The sequence below is a fragment of the Delphinapterus leucas genome, unplaced genomic scaffold (assembly GCF_059928025.1).
Source record: "Delphinapterus leucas isolate spDelLeu-1000000601 "Yukka" unplaced genomic scaffold, BTC_Dleu_Yukka2 spDelLeu_asBTCV2_sq25, whole genome shotgun sequence".
NCBI lineage: Eukaryota > Metazoa > Chordata > Mammalia > Artiodactyla > Monodontidae > Delphinapterus > Delphinapterus leucas.
The window spans coordinates 14,608,828-14,630,819 of NW_028322234.1; the positions used below are offsets into that span (position 1 = coordinate 14,608,828).

The 21,992-nt window shown below is 49.2% G+C and overlaps 1 protein-coding gene across 3 annotated transcripts in view; it reads right to left on the reverse strand.

Moving 5' to 3' along the window:
* Positions 1 to 963: 963 nt before the first annotated feature.
* ACSBG2 (acyl-CoA synthetase bubblegum family member 2) overlaps positions 964 to 21,992 on the reverse strand; it is a 28,039-nt gene continuing 7,010 nt past the window's right edge. The window contains exons 4-12 of one of the 3 annotated variants that reach the window (XM_089905579.1): positions 21,716 to 21,802; positions 16,973 to 17,122; positions 12,108 to 12,284; positions 7,606 to 7,787; positions 7,240 to 7,473; positions 4,820 to 5,037; positions 2,842 to 2,981; positions 2,507 to 2,669; positions 964 to 1,217 (exon numbers count right to left, since the gene is read on the reverse strand). In XM_089905579.1, the coding sequence (XP_089761705.1) occupies positions 1,144 to 1,217; positions 2,507 to 2,669; positions 2,842 to 2,981; positions 4,820 to 5,037; positions 7,240 to 7,473; positions 7,606 to 7,787; positions 12,108 to 12,284; positions 16,973 to 17,122; positions 21,716 to 21,802 (1,425 nt within the window). In that variant the 3' untranslated portion in view covers positions 964 to 1,143. Of the gene's footprint in view, positions 1,218 to 2,506; positions 2,754 to 2,841; positions 2,982 to 4,819; positions 5,038 to 7,239; positions 7,501 to 7,605; positions 7,788 to 12,107; positions 12,285 to 16,972; positions 17,123 to 21,715; positions 21,803 to 21,992 lie in introns of all 3 variants that reach the window. The other 2 variants (XM_022557554.3, XM_089905578.1) reach the window with 2 other exon arrangements.

Below are 21,992 nucleotides of genomic sequence, written 5' to 3' on the forward strand. Positions count from 1 at the left end.
GAAACTTGAGAAAAGAAATTCCTGTTGTTTAAGCACCCTAGTCTGTGGAACTTTGTCCTATGGTAGTTCTAGGAAACTAATACAGGTGGGTAGGCTGTGGACATCAGAAGAGAATGATCTGACCACTAAAGGGTTACAGGTGACCCTTGGGACAACCGAAGCTGCATCCTCCTCTCTGCCTGCACTGTGCCTCTAGCTGGGGTTCCAAAATCCTATCAGTGACTCCTGATGTCGTCAGGGCTCCCTGTGAACAAGACTTGGGGGAAAAGGGGGAGAAGAGGGGTGGGTGGGAGGAGCTCAAGTCTCTGTCCTTTACCCCCCAGGGTGGGTCGACACACCTCATTCCTTGGGTTCCCGGCCAGTAGAACTTCTCCCACCCACAGTTTTCTTTTTTTTTTTAATATATAAATTTATTTGTTTATTTTTGGCTGCGTTGGGTCTTTGTTGCTGCGCACAGGCTTTCTCTAGTTGCAGTGAGCGGGGGCTACTCTTCGTTGAGGTGCGCGGGCTTCTCGTCGCAGTGGCTTCTCTTGTTGCGGGGCACGGGCTCTAGGCGCGCAGGCTTCAGTAGCTGTGGCACGTGGGCTCAGTAGTTGTGGCTCGTGGGCTCTAGAGCGCAGGCTCAGTAGTTGTGGCTCGCGGGCTTAGCTGCTCTGTGGCATGTGGGATCTTCCCAGACCAGGGCTTGAACCCATGTCCCATGCACTAGCAGGCGGATTCTTAACCACTGTGCCACCAGGGAAGTCCCCCACCCACAGTTTTTGACAAAAGGGCTTCTCCAAATAAGTCACAATGAAACATTTGGGCATTTCACCAAAAGCTCTGGTCCTGGATGGGAAGGCTGCCCTGCTCCCTCTACGAGACAAGTAAAAGGCAGGAAGAACAGCTAACAGAGTTGGTGGCCAAGCAGGAGGGAGTTTGCATGCCCTGCTGGGACCCAGGAAGAGCGTGAGTTGAGGGCAGACACTACCTAGAAGCCGCGGCAGCCGCGCGTGGGTGCGTGTGCACACGAGGCCTCTGCGGTTCTGCTCAGGGACCTACCTGCCGCCTGGGGGAGACCAGCCGTGTCGGGCTTATCTGAGGCACAGCCCAGCGAAGCCGGTCTCGCCATTGGGGCAGCCGGGAGCAGCTCTGCCAATGACGTCACTGATAGAAGTTGTCGATTTGCTTTTTGTATTTCTGGATTATGAAATGTCTTTTAATCTTTGTCGTTGGACCTGCCGAGAAAGGAGAAACCAGTTCAGACGTAGGGATGCAATAAGAGTCCACGTGCCCCGGGCGTGACCAGGAGACAGGTTCTCATGGCTGGGGTCGGGCTGGTGGCTGGCTGTGCCCTTGACTTCCTGGGGGCACCCCCTTTGCCATCCGCCGGGATGAGAGGACCCCTCCCCGCCCCCGCCTTGTCCTTGGGCCGCGGTGAGGATTCTGTGAGCTGGCAGGTGGAGAGCACAGTGAGCTCTGTGCCTGACAGGGATGCTGCACCCGACCACGGAGGGACAGCCCCTGACCCTCCGATTTTATAGGTGAGGCTCAGGGCCAGTTGCTCCAAGGTCACCCAGCAAGTGCATGGCGGGGCGAACGCTCGGACTTGAGACTTGTTTCATCTGCAGCCCAGGACGCCCTGTAGGCTCCAGTCACCAGGGGGTGTGGGCTTCCCTCCAGGTGTCCTAGACACACACACACACACACACACACACACACACACACACACACACACACACACACACACACACACACACACACACACACACACACACCCGACCCTGGATCACATTTCCAACTCGTTAATAAAAAGACCAGGGTTTGGAGGGACAAGTCCCAACTCCGTGTGGCGGGCACAGGATTTGAACCCAGGTTGTTAAAGGCTGCACGCTTGCCATGCTCCCAGCTCCCTGCGGTCCACGCTGTGGAAGTACAGCTGAGTGCTGAAAGCAAGCCCCAGGGGGGACCTCAGGGGAAGGCAAGACCCCCCCACCCCGACCCCTCCCCTCTCAGCAGGGAGATAGGCAAAGCCAAACTAATAAGTAGGGTAGTTTCAGACTCTGACGTATTAGGGAAGCAAGAAGACAGGGCGGTACAGTAGGTGTGACGGTGGACTGTAGGGTCAGTGTGTTAGGGGGGACGGCAAGCTGCCTTAGCCAGGATGGCCAGGGAAGGCTGCTCTCAGGAAGTGTCCTTTAGGGTGAGACCCGGACAATGAGAAGGAGCCTTTCGGGCAAAGAATTGCGGGGGAAGAGCAGTCCAGGCAGAGGGAGCAGCAGGTGCAAAGGCCCTGGGGAGAAGGGTGTGTGTGTGTGTGTGTGTGTGTGTGTGTGTGTGGCCGCGAGGAGCTGGACACCAGTTAGCTGGAGGCGGCCGCATCCCCCTCCCGGTCCACAGCTGGTCCCACAGACACTCTGACTCCCAGAAAAAAAGATGCGTCTCCTCAGAGCCCACAGTGGCCCTGGACAACTAGCAAGGGACCAGCCTCCAAGTTTCAAGGCCACTGGCTCTCCAGGCCACTCACCTAGCTCCCCGCCACTGATGGAAAAGTCCTTCTCCAAGATGACCCACTTCTGAATCTTCTGCGCGTTGGAGACGGCACACTGATTCACGGCATTTATGCCTTTCTGGATGGCCGTGTAGACCAAAGGGTCTCGCAGCTCCAGGATCTCGGACACGGTGGTCGCCTGGCTGCCTGCATCCCGGCAGAACCTGATGGCCTCCCAGGTCAGTCTGTCCAGCGGCTCTCCAGTCGTCTTGTTGACCTCACACTGCCCCAAGACACCCCTGTCACAACGCCTGGCACCCGGCCCTGAGGACCAAGAAGCGGATCCCTCTAGCCTAGAACACCCACGTTACCTTCAGCGTCAGGAGGACACCCAGAAACTTGGCCTTATCTCCCACTAACATGGCGTTACTGATGATGGGAATCTTCTCCTTAACCAGGTTCTCGATGGGAATGGGGGCCACATTCTCGCCGCCAGCAGTGATGATAATTTCTGAAACAAAGCATGGCTGGGGGTGGGTTCAACCGTGACAGTCCAAAAGCCCTGCCCCTCTGTGGATCAGAGGGGACAGAGGTTGGCACCAATGACCGCTCACCTAGAAAACCCCAGAAGCAGAGGAAGACCTCCGCCCATGGCCAGGACTCTCTCTCTCTGTCCTTCTACAGGACACAGACCCAAAGTCACTCTGCCCTTCATCCCCCATCTTCAGATTTCCATTAAGCATCCAAGTCCTGGGCATTCCACTTGGACAGCGTCTTACGAGCTCCTTGCCTATTTCTTGGTCCCCCATACCCTGCTCCAGGCCCTCCAGCATGTCTTGCCTGGAAGATAGTCAGGTGCTTCTGACCACACCCTGTCTCTCTGATTCCTCCTTCTCCCATCATTTGGCAACTCCCAAAGACCCTAAGTCCACGCTCTCCCTGGGGGGGCGGGTGTCGCATCCCTAATTTTGGCAAGCTCTAAGAGTTGTGTCACTTTCTCTCGCTGCCCCTGAAATTCTTCAAGAGCCCCTCCTCCTGCCCCAGACACAATCTTTTACTTGTTCTTTCACCCTGGGATGCTTGCTACTTCCTGTGCCACCCAGCCAGACTCTCTCCCTCCCGTCCCACGATCTCACAGTCACCCTCGCTGAGGTCGTTACAGCGCTAGTAATAATCAGTAATAAAAAATCAGACATCTCTGATATCTGCCCAGTGGCGACTCCTTTGGGTTTCTTTAGGGAGCTACTCTCCATCTTTGTGTGGTTTTGGGGGGTTGGACTGCCGGCGTGAGCACGCGACCAGGTCCTGACCAGTCGGCATATTCCATCCTCTACAGTGATTCATTCTGAGATGTGATAGCGACCCAAGAAGATCCAGCGAGAATCAGGCCTAAAACTTGCCGACACTACTGGGAATAATACACTCTTACTCGTCCCTTGGGTGTTAGGATGAACCTAGGCTGTTGGCAGCCATCTAGTCACCAAGTTGGAAAAGCCTCTTTAAGAATGGCATCAACACAGAGGACAGCATGGTAACAGAAGGATAGAGAGATTCCTTGTGATGTCATTTTGGCACCTGGATCCAGCCATGCCGGAAGCATGACCTTTTGGACTTTCCTGGTTTTGAGCCAGTAGCATCACTTTTTCACTCAAAGCTGCTTAAGAAGGGTTTTCTGTTGCTTATCATGGAAATAATGCTAACACAGCCCTCTGATTGTATAATTACTGCCTATGTCAGGCTCCATGCCAAATGGTCTTCCTCAGAGGTTGGTAACCTCCATCCTGTGGGCTAAATCCCACTTTCCGCCTGTTTTTGTATGGCCACGAGCTAAAAGTGGCTTTCACATTTTTTAATGGTCGGAAGGAAATCCAAAGAAGAATAATATTCGTGACACATGAAAATCCTGTGACACTTGTGATGGCAAACAGCCATGGCCGTCGGTCTGCACATCGTCTACTGCTGCAGTGGCCAAGTGGAGCAGCTACGACAGAGACCCTGTGTCCTGCAAATCCAGAATATTTACGAGTGGGCCCTTTATGGGAAAAGTTGACTGATCCCTGCTCTACATCATTTCAGTTAAGACTCACTGAATCGTTACAACTCTGTAGTTATTGTTATCCTCGAATGGCAGGGGAGGGAACAGAGGTTTCAGGCCCAGAATGGGCTTCTTTTCTGGCTCCATCCTGCCAAGGGCCACACGCTGGGCCCAGGGACAGAGCTGGGATGTGCGGACTGGGGTGTCCCTGTACATCAGTGTAAGCCTGCCCTGTGAAAGGCGGGGGCTGGGAGCCTTCAACGTTCAAGGTGAGCCTGCTCCCAGGAGGCCCCTGCGGAGCCCAGCCCCAGTACCTTTGATGCGGCCTGTGATAAAGAGGAAGCCCTGGTTGTCCACGCGGCCGAGGTCCCCAGAGTGGAGCCAGCCCTCCTCATCGATGGCCTCCACGGTCGCGTCCTCCCTCTCCAGGTAGCCCATGAAGACATGCCGGCCCCAGAGGCAGATTTCCCCAACGCCATCCTTGGTCTGCTGGTACAGCATGTTCTTACACCCAGGCATGACTTTGCCGGAACTGCCAGGGGACAGGAGGGAGGAAAACTGAGGCTCGGGGAGACGAGGTCACCCACCCAGGTCGGCCTGGGTCTGTGGCCCAGGCTCCTAATGCTCTGCTCAGCTGGCCTGGGCTGGAAGCTGCTGCTGCACCCTCCCCAGGCCCCGGTGGGCATGAGAGGTGTTGGCCGAGTGGAGGGAGGGCTTGTTCAATCAAGTGAGCCAACTTCCCAAACACTTGGTGAACTGGGAAACCCAGCAGAGTTGTAGATTGTTTTATTATTACTGTTTTTGAGAATTAAAAGAAATTTTTATTGGAGTATAGTTGTTAGTTTCAGGTGTACAGCAAAGTGAATCTAGATTGTTTTTATCTTCACATAAATGGGAGAAGGACAAAGTGCTCCCGGGTTAAAAACAGCAACAGGGAATTCCCCTGTGGTGCAGTGGTTAGCACTCCACGCTTTCACTGCCGAGGGCCCGGGTTCAATCCCTGGTCAGGGAACTAAGATCCCACGAGCCCCATGGCACGGCCAAAAAAAAAGGAAGCAACAAAACCCCCTCTAGAAAACAGGTATGTCGACCTGAACGCAATGACCAGGACAGCTGATTTTAAGTAAATCAACGAACCAGAATCTCTTTAGAGGTTAAAGTTACTTCCGCAAGACAGAATAGCACCAGCTGATATCTGGATTTTCGTGAAATTCCTTTCACTAGTGATACTACTCGGGAGGGTGGTTTTAAGATGCAGAAAAGGAAGTATTTTCTTACTGCCTTGCTGAGGTCTTTTTTACTGGCAGTTAGAAGGGCCAGTGGTTTTAGGTTTAAGTGTAGGGATTCCCTTAGTCAGTAAGAGGAAAAAGAAGGCAGGCCTGTGAAGCTTAAAATTTATAAAGAGCCTCCTTACAACCTCCATTAAAAGCTTTTCTAGGGCTTCCCTGGTGGTGCAGTGGTTGAGAGTCCGCCTGCCGATGCAGGGGACACGGGTTCGTGCCCCGGTCCGGGAAGATCCCACATGCCACGGAGCGGCTGGGCCCGTGAGCCATGGCCGCTGAGCCTGCGCATCCGGAGCCTGTGCTCCGCAATGGGAGAGGCCACAACAGTGAGAGGCCCGCGTACCGCAAAAAAAAAAAAAAAAAAGCTTTTCTAGGGGGACTTCCCCAGTGGTCGAGTGGTTAAGACTCCACCGCAGGGGATGAGGGTTCGATCCCTGGTTGGGGAACTAAGATACCACATACTGCATGGCTAAAAAACAAAACAAAAAAACTGACTTGATTTCAATGTTTATCAACAAGGTATCTCATTTCCAGGATCTACAAGAGGTCCTTTCTGAACACCAAAACTTAAGAATTAAGATTAAATCTTTAAAAAAAAAAAAAAAAAGCTTTCCTAGGAATATGGAAAAACTCAGAAGCTATACAAGTTTCATGAGTTCAACCAGGTAAAGATAAAAAAATTCTGCACAGCGAAGAACACTCTTTTAGGAAGGACCACTCTTTGGTTTTGGAAGAAAACTCCAGTGGGCATTTGGGTTCTGCAGAAAACAGACCTAGATGGGATTATAGACTGGAGAAGGGGAGATACTGATGTGCAAGGTAAAGTAAGAGGCAGGAGATGGTTTTGCCAGATTGGGAAGACTGAATTTAGTTTTTGCTAAGTTCAGAGGCAGCCAGAACTCGGCCGAGCATGAGAGGAGAGCCAGCCTTGCAATATGGTGGCAGGGCGGGGGTCAGGGAGCGGCACAACCAGGAGGCCCTGTGAAGGAACACGGTTATGAGACTCCACGTGGAGCTTGGCTTGGATGTTCTTACTGTGTCAGTATCACTGGGCTCCATCCTGCAGCCTGAGGTGAGCTGAGCTTGGGAGAAAGCCAGGAGGGGCCTGGGGACGTGTTTGAGATAAAGCACCGTGGAGATGAACTGTCCCGAGGTCTAGGGAGGTGAACCTTGGGTGGGTGAGCCCGGGGTGGGCCGTCTGGAGGCAGAGCCAGCAAATGACAAATAGGGAGAGTCCATAGAATGTTTGAGAGCCCTTCCCCTTTGTCCCTGGGCTCTCGGACAAACTGGGGCTTCCCACGGTCACGAAAATTTGGGGCTTGGAGGCTGGAGAACAGGGGTCATTCTGGAGACACCAAGTCAGGATTCATCTTAGCCCAGAGGCCTGTCGACCCTCCCATCTTCATCCCTTTGACCCTAGAGGACCCAGAGGCTGCCCAGGAGGCCAGTACCTTAGAATCCGGTAGTTCTCTGGACTGGATGTGGAATGGGGTCCTGAGCTTTCACTCATACCGTACGCCTCACCTATAGGTACGTCCAGACTTAGAAAGAACTCAGCAGTCTCTTGGTTGAGGGGTGCGGCCCCGCTGATAAAAATGCGGCAGTGATCCAGGCCAAGGGAATTCTTGATTTTGGTGAACACGAGGGCCTTTGCCATGCGGTAGCTCATGGGATTGTCATGTCCCCTATGAACATGAATGCCAAGGAGAGCTCTATAGCCATGGGGCCACAAGTGGGCTGATGGGACCCAGCTGGAGAAGGCTGAGCCCCCTCACCCACTGCCCTGTATGCCTGGCCCCGCTGGGCCCGCCACTTACCCTCGCATCCTTTTTGAGTTGACCTTGAAGCCAATATTTCTTGCCCATGAGAACACCTTTCTCCTCAAGCTTGAAGATTTGCCAACAGTTTCCTTTATCTTCTCATGCATCTTTTCCCAAATTCGGGGCACCCCCAGGAAGGCGGTAGGCTTTACCTCCTGCAGAGTGTTGACCAAAGTGCCCTGCAGGGCGCAGAGCTGGGTTAGCCACACCTGCAACCCAGATGTCCATCTCTCCTCAGCCGCTCAGCTCAGCCCAGGAGAACCTTCTCTTGGCTTATTGGACCAGGGTGAGCTCCTGACCCAAGGGAGCCAATCCATTGGCTGGCCAGTGGCCAATCAGATTATCATGCTCTCCCTGGGGATTTGGTAGAGAGCACAGACCGGTAAAATATTTTTGGAAGGCAGCGTGAGAGTACTATTAACATTTTAAATGCAACTTGGCAACTTCACTTCTGTGGGTGACAGAATTCAGCTGAATGAAAGATCAGGTACACAGAGAAGCACGTGTGAGATATTCTTTGTGCATCATTTTGTAACAGGATGGAAACAGACTTCATGGCCAATGATGGGGGATTGGCTAAAGAAACTGTGGCCCAAGAATGCAGTGGAGTATTATGCAAGATTCTCCCCCAAATTGATCTATAGGTTCAATGTAACCCCTATCAAAAATAGGCAAGCTGGGCTTCCCTGGTGGCGCAGTGGTTGAGAGTCCACCTGCCGATGCAGGGGACACGGGTTCGCGCCCTGGTCCGGGAAGATCCCACATGCCGCGGAGCGGCTGGGCCCGTGAGCCATGGCTGCCGAGCCTGCGCGTCCGGAGCCTGTGCTCCGCAACGGGTGAGGCCACGACAGTGAGAGGCCCGCGTACCGCAAAAAATAAAAAAAAACAGGCAAGCTATTTCATACAAATTGACAAGCTGATCTTAAGATTTATATGGAAATGCAGAGGATCTGGAATAACCAAAGCAATTTTGAAAAAGAAGAACAAAGTCAGAGGGTTTGTTACCTGATTTTGAAACTTATTACAGAGTAGGGTGATCAACTGTCCTGATTTGCCCAGAACCGGAGGCGTTCCTGGAATGTAGGATTTTCACTTATGAAATCGGGAAAGTCCCAGGTAAACAGGGACAAGGTGGTCATACTACCATAAAGCCAGAAAAATAAAGTCAGTGTAGTTTTGGTGTAAGGATAGACATAAAGTTCAGTGGATCAAAACTGAAAACCTGGAGATGAATCTTCACATTTATGATCAATTGACGTTCAATAAAAGTGCCAAGGCAATTTAATGCAGGAAAGGATATCTGTATACAAACAAACACACGGGGGCTTAGCTAACTTAGAACCTTCTTGCCAAATGCAAAAATTACCTCAAAATGGATCACAGACCTAAAAGTAAGAGCTAAATCTAAAAGCCCTCCAGAAGGACACATAGAAGAAAATCTCTGTGACCTTAGAGTAGGCAGTGATTTCTTACAAATGACACCAGAAGCATGGAAGAAAAAAAATCAATAAATTGGAGAGTCAACACTCATTAGAGGTAAACACGTTTTCCTTTTCAAAAGACACTAGTAAGAAAATGAGAAGACAAGCCACGGAACTGGGAGAAAGTATTTGCAAATCATATATTGGATAAAGGATTTGTATAAAGAACCCTTAACATTCAACAATAAGAAGATACACAACCAGATTTTTTAATGGTTAAAAATTTGATCAGACATTTTCCCAGAGAAGATATACACACGGCCAGTAAGTCGGGAAACGTTGCTCACCGCCATTAATCATTCGAGAAATGCAAATTAATATGGGAGATACCACTTCGCATCTACTAGGATGGCAATAATAATAAAAACAAAAATAAGTGTTGGTGAGGATGTGGAGAAATTGGACCTCTCGTACACTTCTGGTTGGGAATGTAAAATGACACAGCCACTTTGAAAACATTCTGTCAGTTACTTATGATGTAAAGCCAGGGTCCAGTGGTTAAGACTCTGCGCTTCTGCTGCAGGGGGCGCGGGTTCGATCCCTGGCGGGGGAACTAAGATCCCACGTGCCGCGCGGTGCAGACAAAAAAAAAAAAAAAAAAAAAAAATGTTAAGACAGCTTTGTTTCCTGGTTGACAATTTAAAATTTTTTGACAGTATTCGGGGTTGATAAGGATATTGGAGACTGGGAACTTCTCAGGAGCTGTAGGCGAGTGTGTATACATTATGTTTTCAGCCGGAAAATAAAGTATTCATTTACGGAGTGTCTAATGTGTCTCAGACACTGAGCATGGGGGATGTGAGAGTGACCCAAAGGGGTCAAGGAGATATTTAAGCAGGGAACTAAATGACATGGAGGAGCCAGCCATGTGAAGGACAGGAGAATGAACCCCCTGGAAGGAATTACAGAGGCCCTAAGACTTAGCCTAGGGGAGATTATCCTGGATTTTCCAGGTGGGTCCAGTGTCATCACTGGATGACATAAGGGGTCCTTATAAGAGGGAGGCAGGAGGATCAGAGAGGTGTGACAGTGGGAACAGAGGTAGGGGTGTGTGTGTGTGTGTGTGTGTGTGTGTGTGTGAGAGAGAGAGAGAGAGAGAGAGATTTGAAGATGCTATGTGCTCCTGGCTTTGAAAATGGAGGAAGAGGCCACAAGCCAAGGAACATAGGCAGCCTCTAGAAGCTAAAAAAGGCAAGGAAACCAGTTCTCCCCAAGAGCTTCCAGAAAGAACACAGTCCTTCTCATGTCTTGGTTTTATCCCATTGAGACCCATTTTAGACTTCTGACCTCCAGAACTGTGGCATAATAAATTTATGTTGTTTTAAGCCACTAAGTTTTGTGGTCATTTGTTCCAGCAATCATAGTAAGCAAATACAGAGGATGTAGCTGAGGAAAGTGCAGAGTTCTTTTCTGGCTCTGTTAAGCCTCTGCAAGGTCAGGACATACAAGAATTCTTTCACTTACTTAACATGAAAAACCTCCCAAAGATGAACTCCGGCTAAATGAAGAGGTAACCCCCAAAAAAGAACACAAGGACCTTAGAAGACAGAGGATTCAGCACAGGAGTGGGAGGAAGGGATATCCCTGCATGACAGCTTGTAGAAGCTACTGTTGATGTCCTCTTCAGACCTCTGATTGTCCACAGCTTCCCTCTTTTTCAGAGAACTGCCCTTATTCAGAAATGCCTGGGAAGTTATGCATCCACATGAGTGCATAAACCTATAGCCAATGACTCTGAGACGGGGGTACAAAAGCCCAGACCCCTTGCCTCAAAGCAGTACCACTGTGGTGCCATTCATGCTTCAGAGATTCCCACGGGATTGGTTTGCGTAAGGGCAGTTCCACTCACATGCCAGCTGAACTTCCATCCTCTCTTCTCCCCTTGCCGTATCTTGCTCCCCTCACTCCCTTACAGTTTTCACCTGAGAGATCCTACTCAACTAATTACAAAAATCTCCATCCCATCCCAGGTTCTGCTTCTAGGGGGCCCAATCTAGGACAACTTAAAACAACAACCAGTCCTACTCAGGGCAGAAGGATGGAGGAGAAAATAATGCAGTAGGTATTAGAACATTTGGAAAATCCTGATAAGCATGTGACAGTTGAGATGGAGCAACTGGACAGGTATACGGAAAACTTCCACCAAATTGGAAAAGAAAGGCCACTATTAACTCTGGGGAAAACAAAAGGTTGTACCAGACAGGAAATGTAATCATGTAGTAAACTACATGGCTCCGTTAACTAAGAAATCTTTTCATTGAGAGGGTGGGAAGAGGGGAAGCAAGTGAAGGTGGGGGTGTAAGAGGATTAAATCCTTGCCTACTGCAATAGAAAAGTAATAGATAATATTTAAAAGTGCATGAATCATGAAAATTATTACATATTTTTTAAAAACTGGAGGTGAATGCCAGAAGAAATCTCTTGAAAATTCTGGAGAGTTTGCCTCTGGAGGGTGGTTAGGACACTGCTGTTTTTCAAAAGAGGTCCAACATCCCTTATCTCAAACCCTTGGGGCCAGATGTGTTCTGGAATTTAGAATTCTCTGGCCTTCAGACAGGTAATATGGTGCTTATTTGTTATATGAATCCCACAGCGGTGTCTTGGCAAGCCAGCTGAAATCCTTCACGTTAATATTTCTGCAGATACACATATTCCCAATAAGTGGGATAAAAATGAAGACTCCAGATAGCTTCACATCAGTTTAAGTCAGATTTTACTGCCAAAAACGTTTGGTTTGGGGAGCATTTTGGAGTTGGGAATACTGACTTAAAAAAAACTACACACGTACACACACGTTCTGCTTTCAATACCATTCACATCTTAGTCTTAGGTTGTTCAGTGTACAGTCTGCACAACCATGGATACCATGACTTGGATAAAGATAAAAACTAAAAGAAGGTGGCTGACTGTTTTCAATGCTGCTAACTGGGAGCATTAGATGAGGATGGAGAAGGAACCCCCCAGATCTGGGACTTGAAGGAACCATCCACACCTCCGGGCTGCCCTTAGCCTTCATACCTTGAGTGCATCTGGTTGAGCAAAGTAGGTGAAAGCCCCGACCTTCATGGGTATCCAGACATCCATCATCTGAGCTGCGATGTGGCTGAGAGGAAGGTAGCTGACCACCACCTCCTGCTTCTCAGGAGCATAAGCCAGATTGAAGTCCCTCGCCACCGACCCTGCCGTCCACGTGATCTAGAACACAAATCGAGCTTACAATCCAATACCATTCAGCGCGCCTCATCCTTGCCCGAGGGCCATTTAAATACAGTTATTTAGCAAACACAAAGCACCTGCTTAGGTACCGCTCTTGTACTTTACAAACACTGAGTCCCTTTGTCCTCATCCGCACACACTGGGGTTGATAACTGCGATTCTCGCATCTTACAGACGGGGAACAGAATCACAGAGAGGTTCACTGACTTGCCTGAGGATGGAAGGAGCAGTAAAATTCGATGGGAAGCTTTGGGGGATTACCAGACGCCCTAGGATCCAGCAACAGACTCTAGAGTCAGAATGTCTATCGGGGATAGTCAGAAATCTGAAGGATTCAGAAAGTGTCCCAGAATCAAATCCTGACTCCACCATTTACTAGCTGTGTGACCCTGGGCTATTTGCTTAAAAATCCTTTGCAGCCTGTATTTGCTCATCTGTAAAAGGGGCACAGAGCTTCCTCGTGCCCAACATAAAACTATAAAACCAACACTGTCCAACAAACGAAAAGGCCACCCATAATCCCGTGGCATTAATACCCCAACAATTAGTATGTTAATGTTTTTCTTTCTCCGGTGCATACATTGATGGAAAGTTTTAGCATACCTATGATTTTGCAATCTATATTTTTTACCGGTGCCATAAGTCTCTGGCAAACAGTCGTCTCGTTAATGCAGCCACACGGGCCTCTGCACTGTTCCTCCAACACATCAGGCAAGGTCCCGCCTCAGGGCCTTTGCACGGGCTGTTCCCGCCGCCTGGGATGGGCATCCTCTAGCTGTCTCCACAACTGACTCCTCAAGATGTTATATTCTGGTTAAATGTCGCTTCCTTACGGAAGCAGTCTCACATCACCCGAACTGAAGTTTCCAGCATCTTTCTAATCTGCTACGTACCACTTGCCACAATCTGAGTGGTTTCGTTTGTTCATTCCCTGGCTGTCTTCCCGAGCGCCACCATTGGGTCTGTTTTGCTCAAAGCGGTTTTCCCGGCACATAGTAGGTGCCCAGTAAATTTTTGTTGAATGAATGAATGAATGAGGAAAGAAAAGTTACATTTAAGTGTAATGAAATATGCAAAGCACTCGCCCTGTAGTAAGTCCTCAAGATTTGTCCCTCTTCTTTCTCTGGGCCTCAGGATGGAGGGATTTTCCGTCTGTACCCATAAGCCCTGTCACCCACAGTGACCCAAGGAACCCAGTGCCCATTTGTTGAGAAAAGGGGCTAGGTGTGTGTAGAGCGTGATTTACAGTGGTTTAGACACTCCTGGGTTCAGATCCTGGCTCAGACCTTTCTGTGCTCTCTGACCTTATGCAAGTCATTTCCCCTCTCTGAGCCTCAGTTTCCCAATCTCTGAAAGGGGTTAATGACACATCTTACCTTGTGGCATTTCTGTTAGGGGTTAGTGTGTTTATCTCAGCATGGCATAGTACCCTATAAACGGGAGAAGCTTTGAGCTGTTGACGTATGTTGAGAACATGGGACTAGCTTTGACTTCCTGCTGTAAAGGTGATGATGATTTAAAAAATAATAGCCGACAGGGATTATTTTTTAATCCCAATGTGCCAGGCTTTGCTCTGAGCATTTTATGTCTGTGTGGTAGGTTAAAGACAACTGCAAATTCTCTGCCACCCCTGCCATTCAGAGCTGAAGTCTGTTTTCCTTTCCCTTCACAGGGCTGGTCTAGTGACTGGTTTTGACCCACAGAGTGGAGCACCATGTAAACTTCTGACATTGAGTCCTAATAGACTGCAGCTTCTGCCTTTGTATCAGGGCATGCTTGCCCTCGGAGGAGCCAGCGCCACGTTGAGAAGTTCGACAGCCTCGATGCCCCCATGCTTTGAGGAAGTGCAAGCCCCGTGAAACACGTGAGTGAAGCCCTGCTTGGACCTGCCAGCCCAGCCTGGGCACCAGCTGAATACAGCTGAGTGACCCCAGCTGACACTCTGTAGGGCAGAAAAGACACTTTGCCAAGCCCTTCCCAAATTCCAGACCCAGAAATAACACACTCTTGGTGTTTTAAGTTGCTAAGTTCTAGAATGGTTTGTTACACGGCAGTAGCTGACACAGTATAGGAAATAATTTAACCTTCATAGCAACTCTGAGAGGTAGCAACCATTCTTGTCTCCATTTTACAGATGGGCAAACCGAAGCCCAGAGAAGTTAAGGAAATCTTCTCAGGTCACATAGTTAGCAAGTGGGGGAGCCAGGATGCAGATCCAGGCAGACTTGCTCCAGGGGCTCGGCTTTTGTCTGCCCTCTGTGAGGACATGATCTCACTAGACATGAAGCCACTGGGAGCGTGGACGCTGGCCAGGGTTGGGTGGGGGCCTCATCAGACTCCATTCATTCAGTCCACAAAGTGGATTGAATCCTCCTGTACACCAAGCACTGGAGACACAGCAGTGAACCAGACAGATAGCCCCTGCCCTCAAGGAGCTGTTGTTCATGATAAACACGTGACTGTATAATATGGCAGTGCAAGAAAAAACAGTAGCCAAATGGGGCTTGGGGGCTAATGGGATGGTTTATTTTTCTTTGCTATTTTAAACATGGAAGTCAGGGAGGGCTTCACAGAGGCGGTAACGTTTGAGCAGGGACCCGGAGGCGGTGAAGGAGCAAGTCATGTGGGTCTCTGGGAAATAGTATTCCTTGTAGAGGGAACAGCCAGTACAAAGGCCGGTGTGTGCTGCCAGCTATTAAGCTGGGCGGGTGGGGAAAGCCCTTATAAAGTAGAAACGCTTCATTTGAAAACTAGCAGTCTTGGGGCTTCCCTGGTGGCGCAGTGGTTGAGAGTCCGCCTGCCGATGCAGGGGACACGGGTTCGTGCCCCGGTCCGGGAGGATCCCACATGCCGCGGAGCGGCTGGGCCCGTGAGCCATGGCCGCTGAGCCTGCACATCCAGAGCCTGTGCTCCGCAGTGGGAGAGGCTGCAACAGCGAGAGGCCCGCGTATCGCAAAAAACAAAAACAAACAAAAAAAAAACTAGCAGTCTTTCTGACTCACAGAGCGGAGCGTGTTGGGTGCATGTCCTGCCAGACACTTTCCTGCTTTTAAAACTTACACACATGTACGTCACTCGCCGCCATTTTTCAGTTTTTAACAAAATCGCGTTGTGCTCTGTGTACTGTTCTTCAACCAGCTTTAACATATTTGTAACGATTGCATCTTTGGACATTTTTACACCTTAGCCCCATAGACCTACAGTGTAGTTGAAAATGTGGATTGCGGCGCCTGCCTGCCTGGGTTTCAGCTCCTGGCCCTGCCATGCTGCTTGCTGTGTGACCTGGGCTCAGCAGCTTAATCTCTCTGGGTTTCAGTTTTCTCATCTGTAGAAACAGTGTCCACCTGATAGAACGGATAGAATCATAGAATCGCTGTGAGGATTTACAAAGTGTAAAATTCTCGGGACGGCCTCTGGCCCCATAGTAAGTGTGCAACAGAAATGAACCATCACTGTCTTTCTTGTTGTTTAAAAAAACACCGGGGCTTCCCTGGTGGTGCAGTGGTTAAGAATCCGCCTGCCAATGCAGGGGACACGGGTTTGAGCCCTGGTCCGGGAAGATCCCACATGCCACAGAGCAACTAAGGCAGTGTGCCACAACTACTGAGCCTGCGCTCTAGAGCCCGAGAGCCACAGCTACTGAGCCCGCATGCCACAACTACTGAAGCCTGCGTGCCTAGAGCCCTTGCTACGCAACAAGAGAAGCCACCACAATGAGAAGCCCACGCACCACAATGAAGAGTAGCCCCCGCTCGATGCAGCTGAAGAAAGCCTGCATGCAGCAACAAAGACCCAACACAGTCAAAAATAAATAAATAAATTTATGGAAAAAAAAACCCCAACAGCTTTATCGAGCTGTAATTGACATATAGGGAACCGCATTTGAAGTGTACAATTTGGCACATATGGACTATGTCTGCACCCGTGAAGCCAGCCATCACCACCATCGAGATGGTGGACATTTCCATCGCCTTTGTAATGCCTCTCTCTTGCCCTCCCCAGGCAGCGACCGATCTGCTTTTGGTCCCTGTAGATAAGTTTGCGTTTTCTAGGGATTGAACCCGGGCCCTCAGCAGTGGAAGCACAGAGTCCTAACCACTGGCCTGCCAGGGATGTCCCCCATAAACAGGATCTTTTAGCACATATTCACCTTCTTCTTTCCTAACAGTGACCTAAATAACCATCAGATTTGGACTCCACCCAGACATGAGTAAGTTTTCCCCAAGCACACGGCCTTCCTGAAGTAACTAAAACAGCTTCTGCTTTACCTCTGAAACACAATGTGTATACTGCCCTTTCATGTATTTATTTTATCAAACACGGTTCTGAGCTCAAACAACCCATGAGGCAGGGACTGTTCCATTGCACCCATTTTACAGATGAGGAAACTGAGGCTTGGAGGTGTCAGATGCCCTGCCCAAGATCACAGAGCCAGGTCTGCCCCAGAGTCCCTGATCTCAACCCCCGCACTATGCTGCCCCCAGCCTTGGAAGCATTTGCATAACTCTCTATGACCCACAGATCAAGGATCCCCCCATGTGCTGGGCCCCTAAACACCACTGTGCCCCTGTGGGTCAAGAACAAAACTAGCCTGAAGACCACTGTCCCGGAGTGACGGGACCCTGGATACTGCAAATTTCGTCCCTGTCAGCAGAGACAGCACTTACGTTGTCATGGCTAAGCATCACCCCCTTGGGATAGCCTGTGGTCCCAGAAGTGTAGATGATCACAGCACACTGATTGGCCTTCTGGCTCTTTATGATCTGGTCCAGCTGGGACTCGGGGATGCCGTTGCCAAGCTCCATGAAATCATCCCACTGCGGAAAGAAAAGACAAGCGAAGACCTAAATAGACATTTCTCCAAAGAAGACACAAAAGATGGCCAAGAGGCACATGAAAAGATGCTCAACTTCACTAATCATTGGAGAAATGCAAATCAAAACTACAATGAGGTATCACCTCACACCAGTCAGAATGGCCATCATCAAAAAAGTCTACAAACAATAAATGCTGGAGAGGGTGTGGAGAAAAGGGAACCTTCTTGCACTGTTGGTGGGAATGTAAATTGATACAGCCACTATGCAGAACAGTATGGAGGTTCCTTAAAAAACTAAAAATAGAACTACCATATGACCCAGCAATCCCAATACTAGGCATATACCCTGAGAAAACCATAATTCAAAAAGACACACGCACCCCAATGTTCATAGCAGCACTATTTACAATAGCCAGGACGTGGAAGCAACCTAAATGTCCACGAACAGAGGAATAGATAAAGGAGTTGTGGCACATATATACAATGGAATATTACTCAGCCATAAAAAGGAACGAAATTGGGTCATTTGTAGAGATGTAGATGGACCTAGAGACTGTCACACAGAGTGAAATAAGTCAGAGAAAAACAAATATCGTATATTAACACATATGTGTGAAATCTTGAAAAATGGTGCAGATGAACCTATTTGCAAAGCCAAAATAGAGACAGTGTAGAGAACAAACGTATGGACGCCAAGGGGGGAAATGGGAGGGTGGGATGAACTGGGAGATTGGGATTGACATACATACACTACTATGTGTAAAATAGATAACTAATGAGAACCTGCTGTGTAGCACAGGGAGCTCTACTCGGTGCTCTGTGGTGACCTAAATGGGAAGGAAATCCAGAGAAGAGGGGATCTATGTATACGTAGAGCTGATACATTTCACTGTACAGCAGAAACTAACACGACATTGTAAAGCAACTATACTCCAAAAAACAAACAAACAAAATGGAGGGTGGGGACTCAGGGTGTGTGAGTGGGGTCCTCAGCACCTCGGAGTTCCCTTCCCCAGTCAGATCTTGCCCCACCAGCTTCTCCCGAAGCATGATTCCCAGCAGGAGGAAAGGCACCTCTTACAAAAGCCCTAAGACGTTTGCTTCTTCTCCTCCACTTCCCAGGCAGGCTACTCAAGCACCGGTGCCTCGGTTTCCTCATAGGTAAAATGGGAATGACATCAAGACCCAACTGCTTGGGTTGTTTTAAGCAGTAAATGGGTTAATATATGTAAAATGCTCAGAACAGCAGAGTTCAATATTATTTGTGCTGTGCCTTCCCAGATGCCACTCAGCACCTCAAACTTATTAGTTACCAGATTGATGTGGCTGAGGGCCACTGTGATTGGTTTAAGCTAGAAGGTCCCATCTGCCTGGGCCCCAGTGGTTAGACTGGGTCTGGGCATGTGACCTCAGGTGGTCCAATCACAGTGAAGGTCGGGGCTTTTGCTGGAAGTGCTGGGACATGAATGCGTCATCTGAACGTGAATAAGATGTAGCCATAGGAGCTGCTGGACCAACTCAGGACTAGGGGGAATCAAGGCTGGCATGGAGCCAAGATATGAAGAGAGCAAAATGGAGTCTCGGTCACATTATTTGAGGCCCTGGTTCCAGCCGTGCCTGAAATCCACACCCTAGGTTGTGGCTATGAGCCAATAAATGGTCTTTTACGCTTAAGCCATTTGGTGTTAGGCTTTTGTCACTTGCAACCAAAGACATCCTTACTGATAAGAGATACATCATCTCCCTATGGCAGATGAAGGAGCTGAGGCTCAGAGGTGGTAAGTTACCTGCCCAGGGTCACACAGCAGGTAGACAGAGGAACTATCATTCTAACCCAAGACTGTCTGACTCCAGAGCCTGTGCTCTTAATTAGCTTAGAATTTGGTGCCTCAGAAGGAACTGTTGGGCTGTGTGAACCAAATTTCACCTGGGCCCTGCAAAAATTCTACCTCTGAGCCCCTAGTGAGGCTCTGGTTGAGGGTAATGTCCTGTCTGCAAGACAGAGGGCACTCCAGGTCCTCCAGAAATGGCCAGTATTGCCTGTAGCCTGCCAGGGCAATGCTGGCCCCATCTGCAAGGGAAGAACCTTTACCCAGACCATCTCTAACAGGGTAGGGTGATGGTGAGAGGAGCAGCACACAGAAGCCTTTTGCAGGACCCTGTCCTTTCTCTGAGAGATGCCTCAAGCCCTCCCCCGCAAAGGATGCTCCCCTAATCGCTGGTGAAGACCTCGTTCTCCCATGGCCACAAGTGATTGGATTAGGTAGACCCCAGACCCAGTCCTGTCCAATCCGGTCCTCTCTCTTGGCAATCTGGAATTGGTCCTGAGTCCAATCCCAGGCATCGTAACCTACCCAGTTAATAGTCTTATTCTGCCATCCCCCTGCCCCCGAATTTCACCTTCTGATTTCCCAGGCGCTTTCTTTTTCTCTCAGTTGTAATGAATGTCTTCCTAAACTGAATCTAAAAACGGTAGGTCCTACTCACCCTTGCAGAGAAGTAGATACTAATCTGTGTCACAGAACTCTTCCCTATAAGTCATTGTCCTTAACCAGGGGTGATTTTGCCCCCGAGGGCACTTAGGCAGTGTCTGAGGATGGTTTTGATTGTTTCAACTGGGAGGGTGCTATTGGCATCTAGTAGGTGGAGGCCAGGGATGCCGCTCAACATCTTACAACGCACAGGGCGGCCCCCACGATGAAGAATTATCCACCCCAGATGTCCGACAAGGCTGAGAAACCCTGCTGTAAATACTGTTTCTAACAAATGAGCTGATGTAACTTATCCAGGCTTAAGACATTGTTTCCGTGTTGGTCATTTTTAACCTCTGAAAGGTCTGTAATTCTGATCGGCTGTCTTACTTAACTAGGCATTGTCCTGGTCTTAACATTTAAATGTTTTCTGAAAGGTGCACGAGCTGGTGAGTGTTTTGGCCGGAAAGGATCATTGACATCTTTCCTCCCGCTTGCGTGGAGGGCAAACCAAATAAACTCCATGACATTTTAGGACTTCTGATTTGGGACATGGGTTTGCTGGCCTAACAGCTGCTCATCCTGGCCCCTCACAGACCTCCTGCCCTGACTTCTGCGAGTTAACTCATTGTATCCTTAGAAACAAAACCCAGGGCTTCCCTGGTGGCGCAGTGGTTGAGAATCTGCCGGCCAATGCAGGGGACACGGGTTCGAGCCCTGGTCTGGGAGGGTCCCACATGCCGCGGAGCAACTGGGCCCGTGAGCCATGGCCGCTGAGCCTGCTCGTCCGGAGCCTGTGCTCCGCAACAAGAGAGGCCGTGACAGTGAGAGGCCCGCGCACCACGATGAAGAGTGGCCCCCGCTCGCCGCAACTGGAGAAAGCCCTCGCACAGAAACGAAGACCCAACACAGCCAAAACTCAATCAATAGATAAATAAATTTAAAAACCAAACAAACAAAAAAAAGCAAAACTCAAACCCCCTCCTTTGGCTTAAGTGGGTTTCTGTTGCTTGCACCCAAGCATTTTCTGACTCTAGAAGACCCTGAGGCAGAGTGAATTTGCAAAAAAATGACTGCGACAACATTTACGGTGTCACCCACTCTTCAGGGGCCCCGCCCCTCCCTCAGTAAGAGCTGAAGTCTGGGCCCTCATGCAGCTTGGCCTTGCTGGGCAGTGTGTTACTTCCAAGAATAGGTCGTTAAAGGCAGGACAGCTTCCACCTGGATATTTCTCTCCCTCAAAACATTCTCTCTGGAGATCTGAGCCACCAATAAGTCCAGAGGTCCTGAAGTCATCATGCCGGAGACAGCATATGGAGACACCACAGAGAGACAGGGAAATGTGCTGGAGGAGCCCCAGCTGTAGGGTTGGGACCAGAGTGAGGACCAGGGGCTTCTCCTTGAGTGCAAAATTTCAGCGGATGCGGGAAAAAAAAAAAAAAGCTTGTAATCAAGATAAATAGTACTTTAATGCAATAATTTAAAAGCCACTATCAAAGCAGAGCAAATTCATTATGAATGAAACATCAAAAGTTTAAAAAAGGCTCCAGCAGTGCTGTTGGTCCGAGCCATTGCAGAAATGTGCACCCCTATATCCCTATTTGTATATATTAAAACTGGCTAATGGTTTTAATAAAAATGTTGATGACGTTGCATCTATGAAAACCAGGAAAGTAAATTTATAATAAGTTCTGGTTTGAATACAAATTAAATATTTAAACTTAATGTTGTGGGTGCCAGCACATCTAATTTTCAGTGATGCAGTATTTTTTCAGTTACCCTAATGGTCTGAAAAGCAACTAATAATAAAATGATTGGTATTGTCTTATGCCACCAATTTTTGGGGCGATTTGTTACACAGCAATAAATAACCAGAACAGACACCTTCTGGTAAATCAGAACCTTCATGCCAGAAAAAAATTATCTCAAAAGCCTCACCCCCTTCCCTTGTGAGGCCCCTTCCTCTCCCTCGCTCACCACCCACTTCCTTTGTGAGCCCCTGCCCACTTCCCTGGTTTGGCCTCACCCTCTCCCTTGCTCACTACCCACTTACTTTGGGAGTGCCCTCCTTCCCTTTCAAGGCTGTGCCCTCCCCTTTGCTCAGTGCCCCCTCTCACACTTACAGAGTACAGGTTGTTACATTTGCTCTCCTTCACTGGCAGCCTGTACTGAACGATTGCTTTTAGGGTCTCCATCTTGGTCTTTGGAATCTGAAAAAAAGTTGTGTATGGACCTCATGGTAACGGGGCCCTGGAAGAGCACATTCTAAGCTCTCTCCCTCAGGGACCTCAGCCTCTTTCCCTCCCCCTGCCCATGCAGTAAAACTGTCTTGACTGACAGGTTGGTATCAGTAGACTGCAACCATCACAGAGGGTTGAGGGAAACAGCCTCCTGAATTCT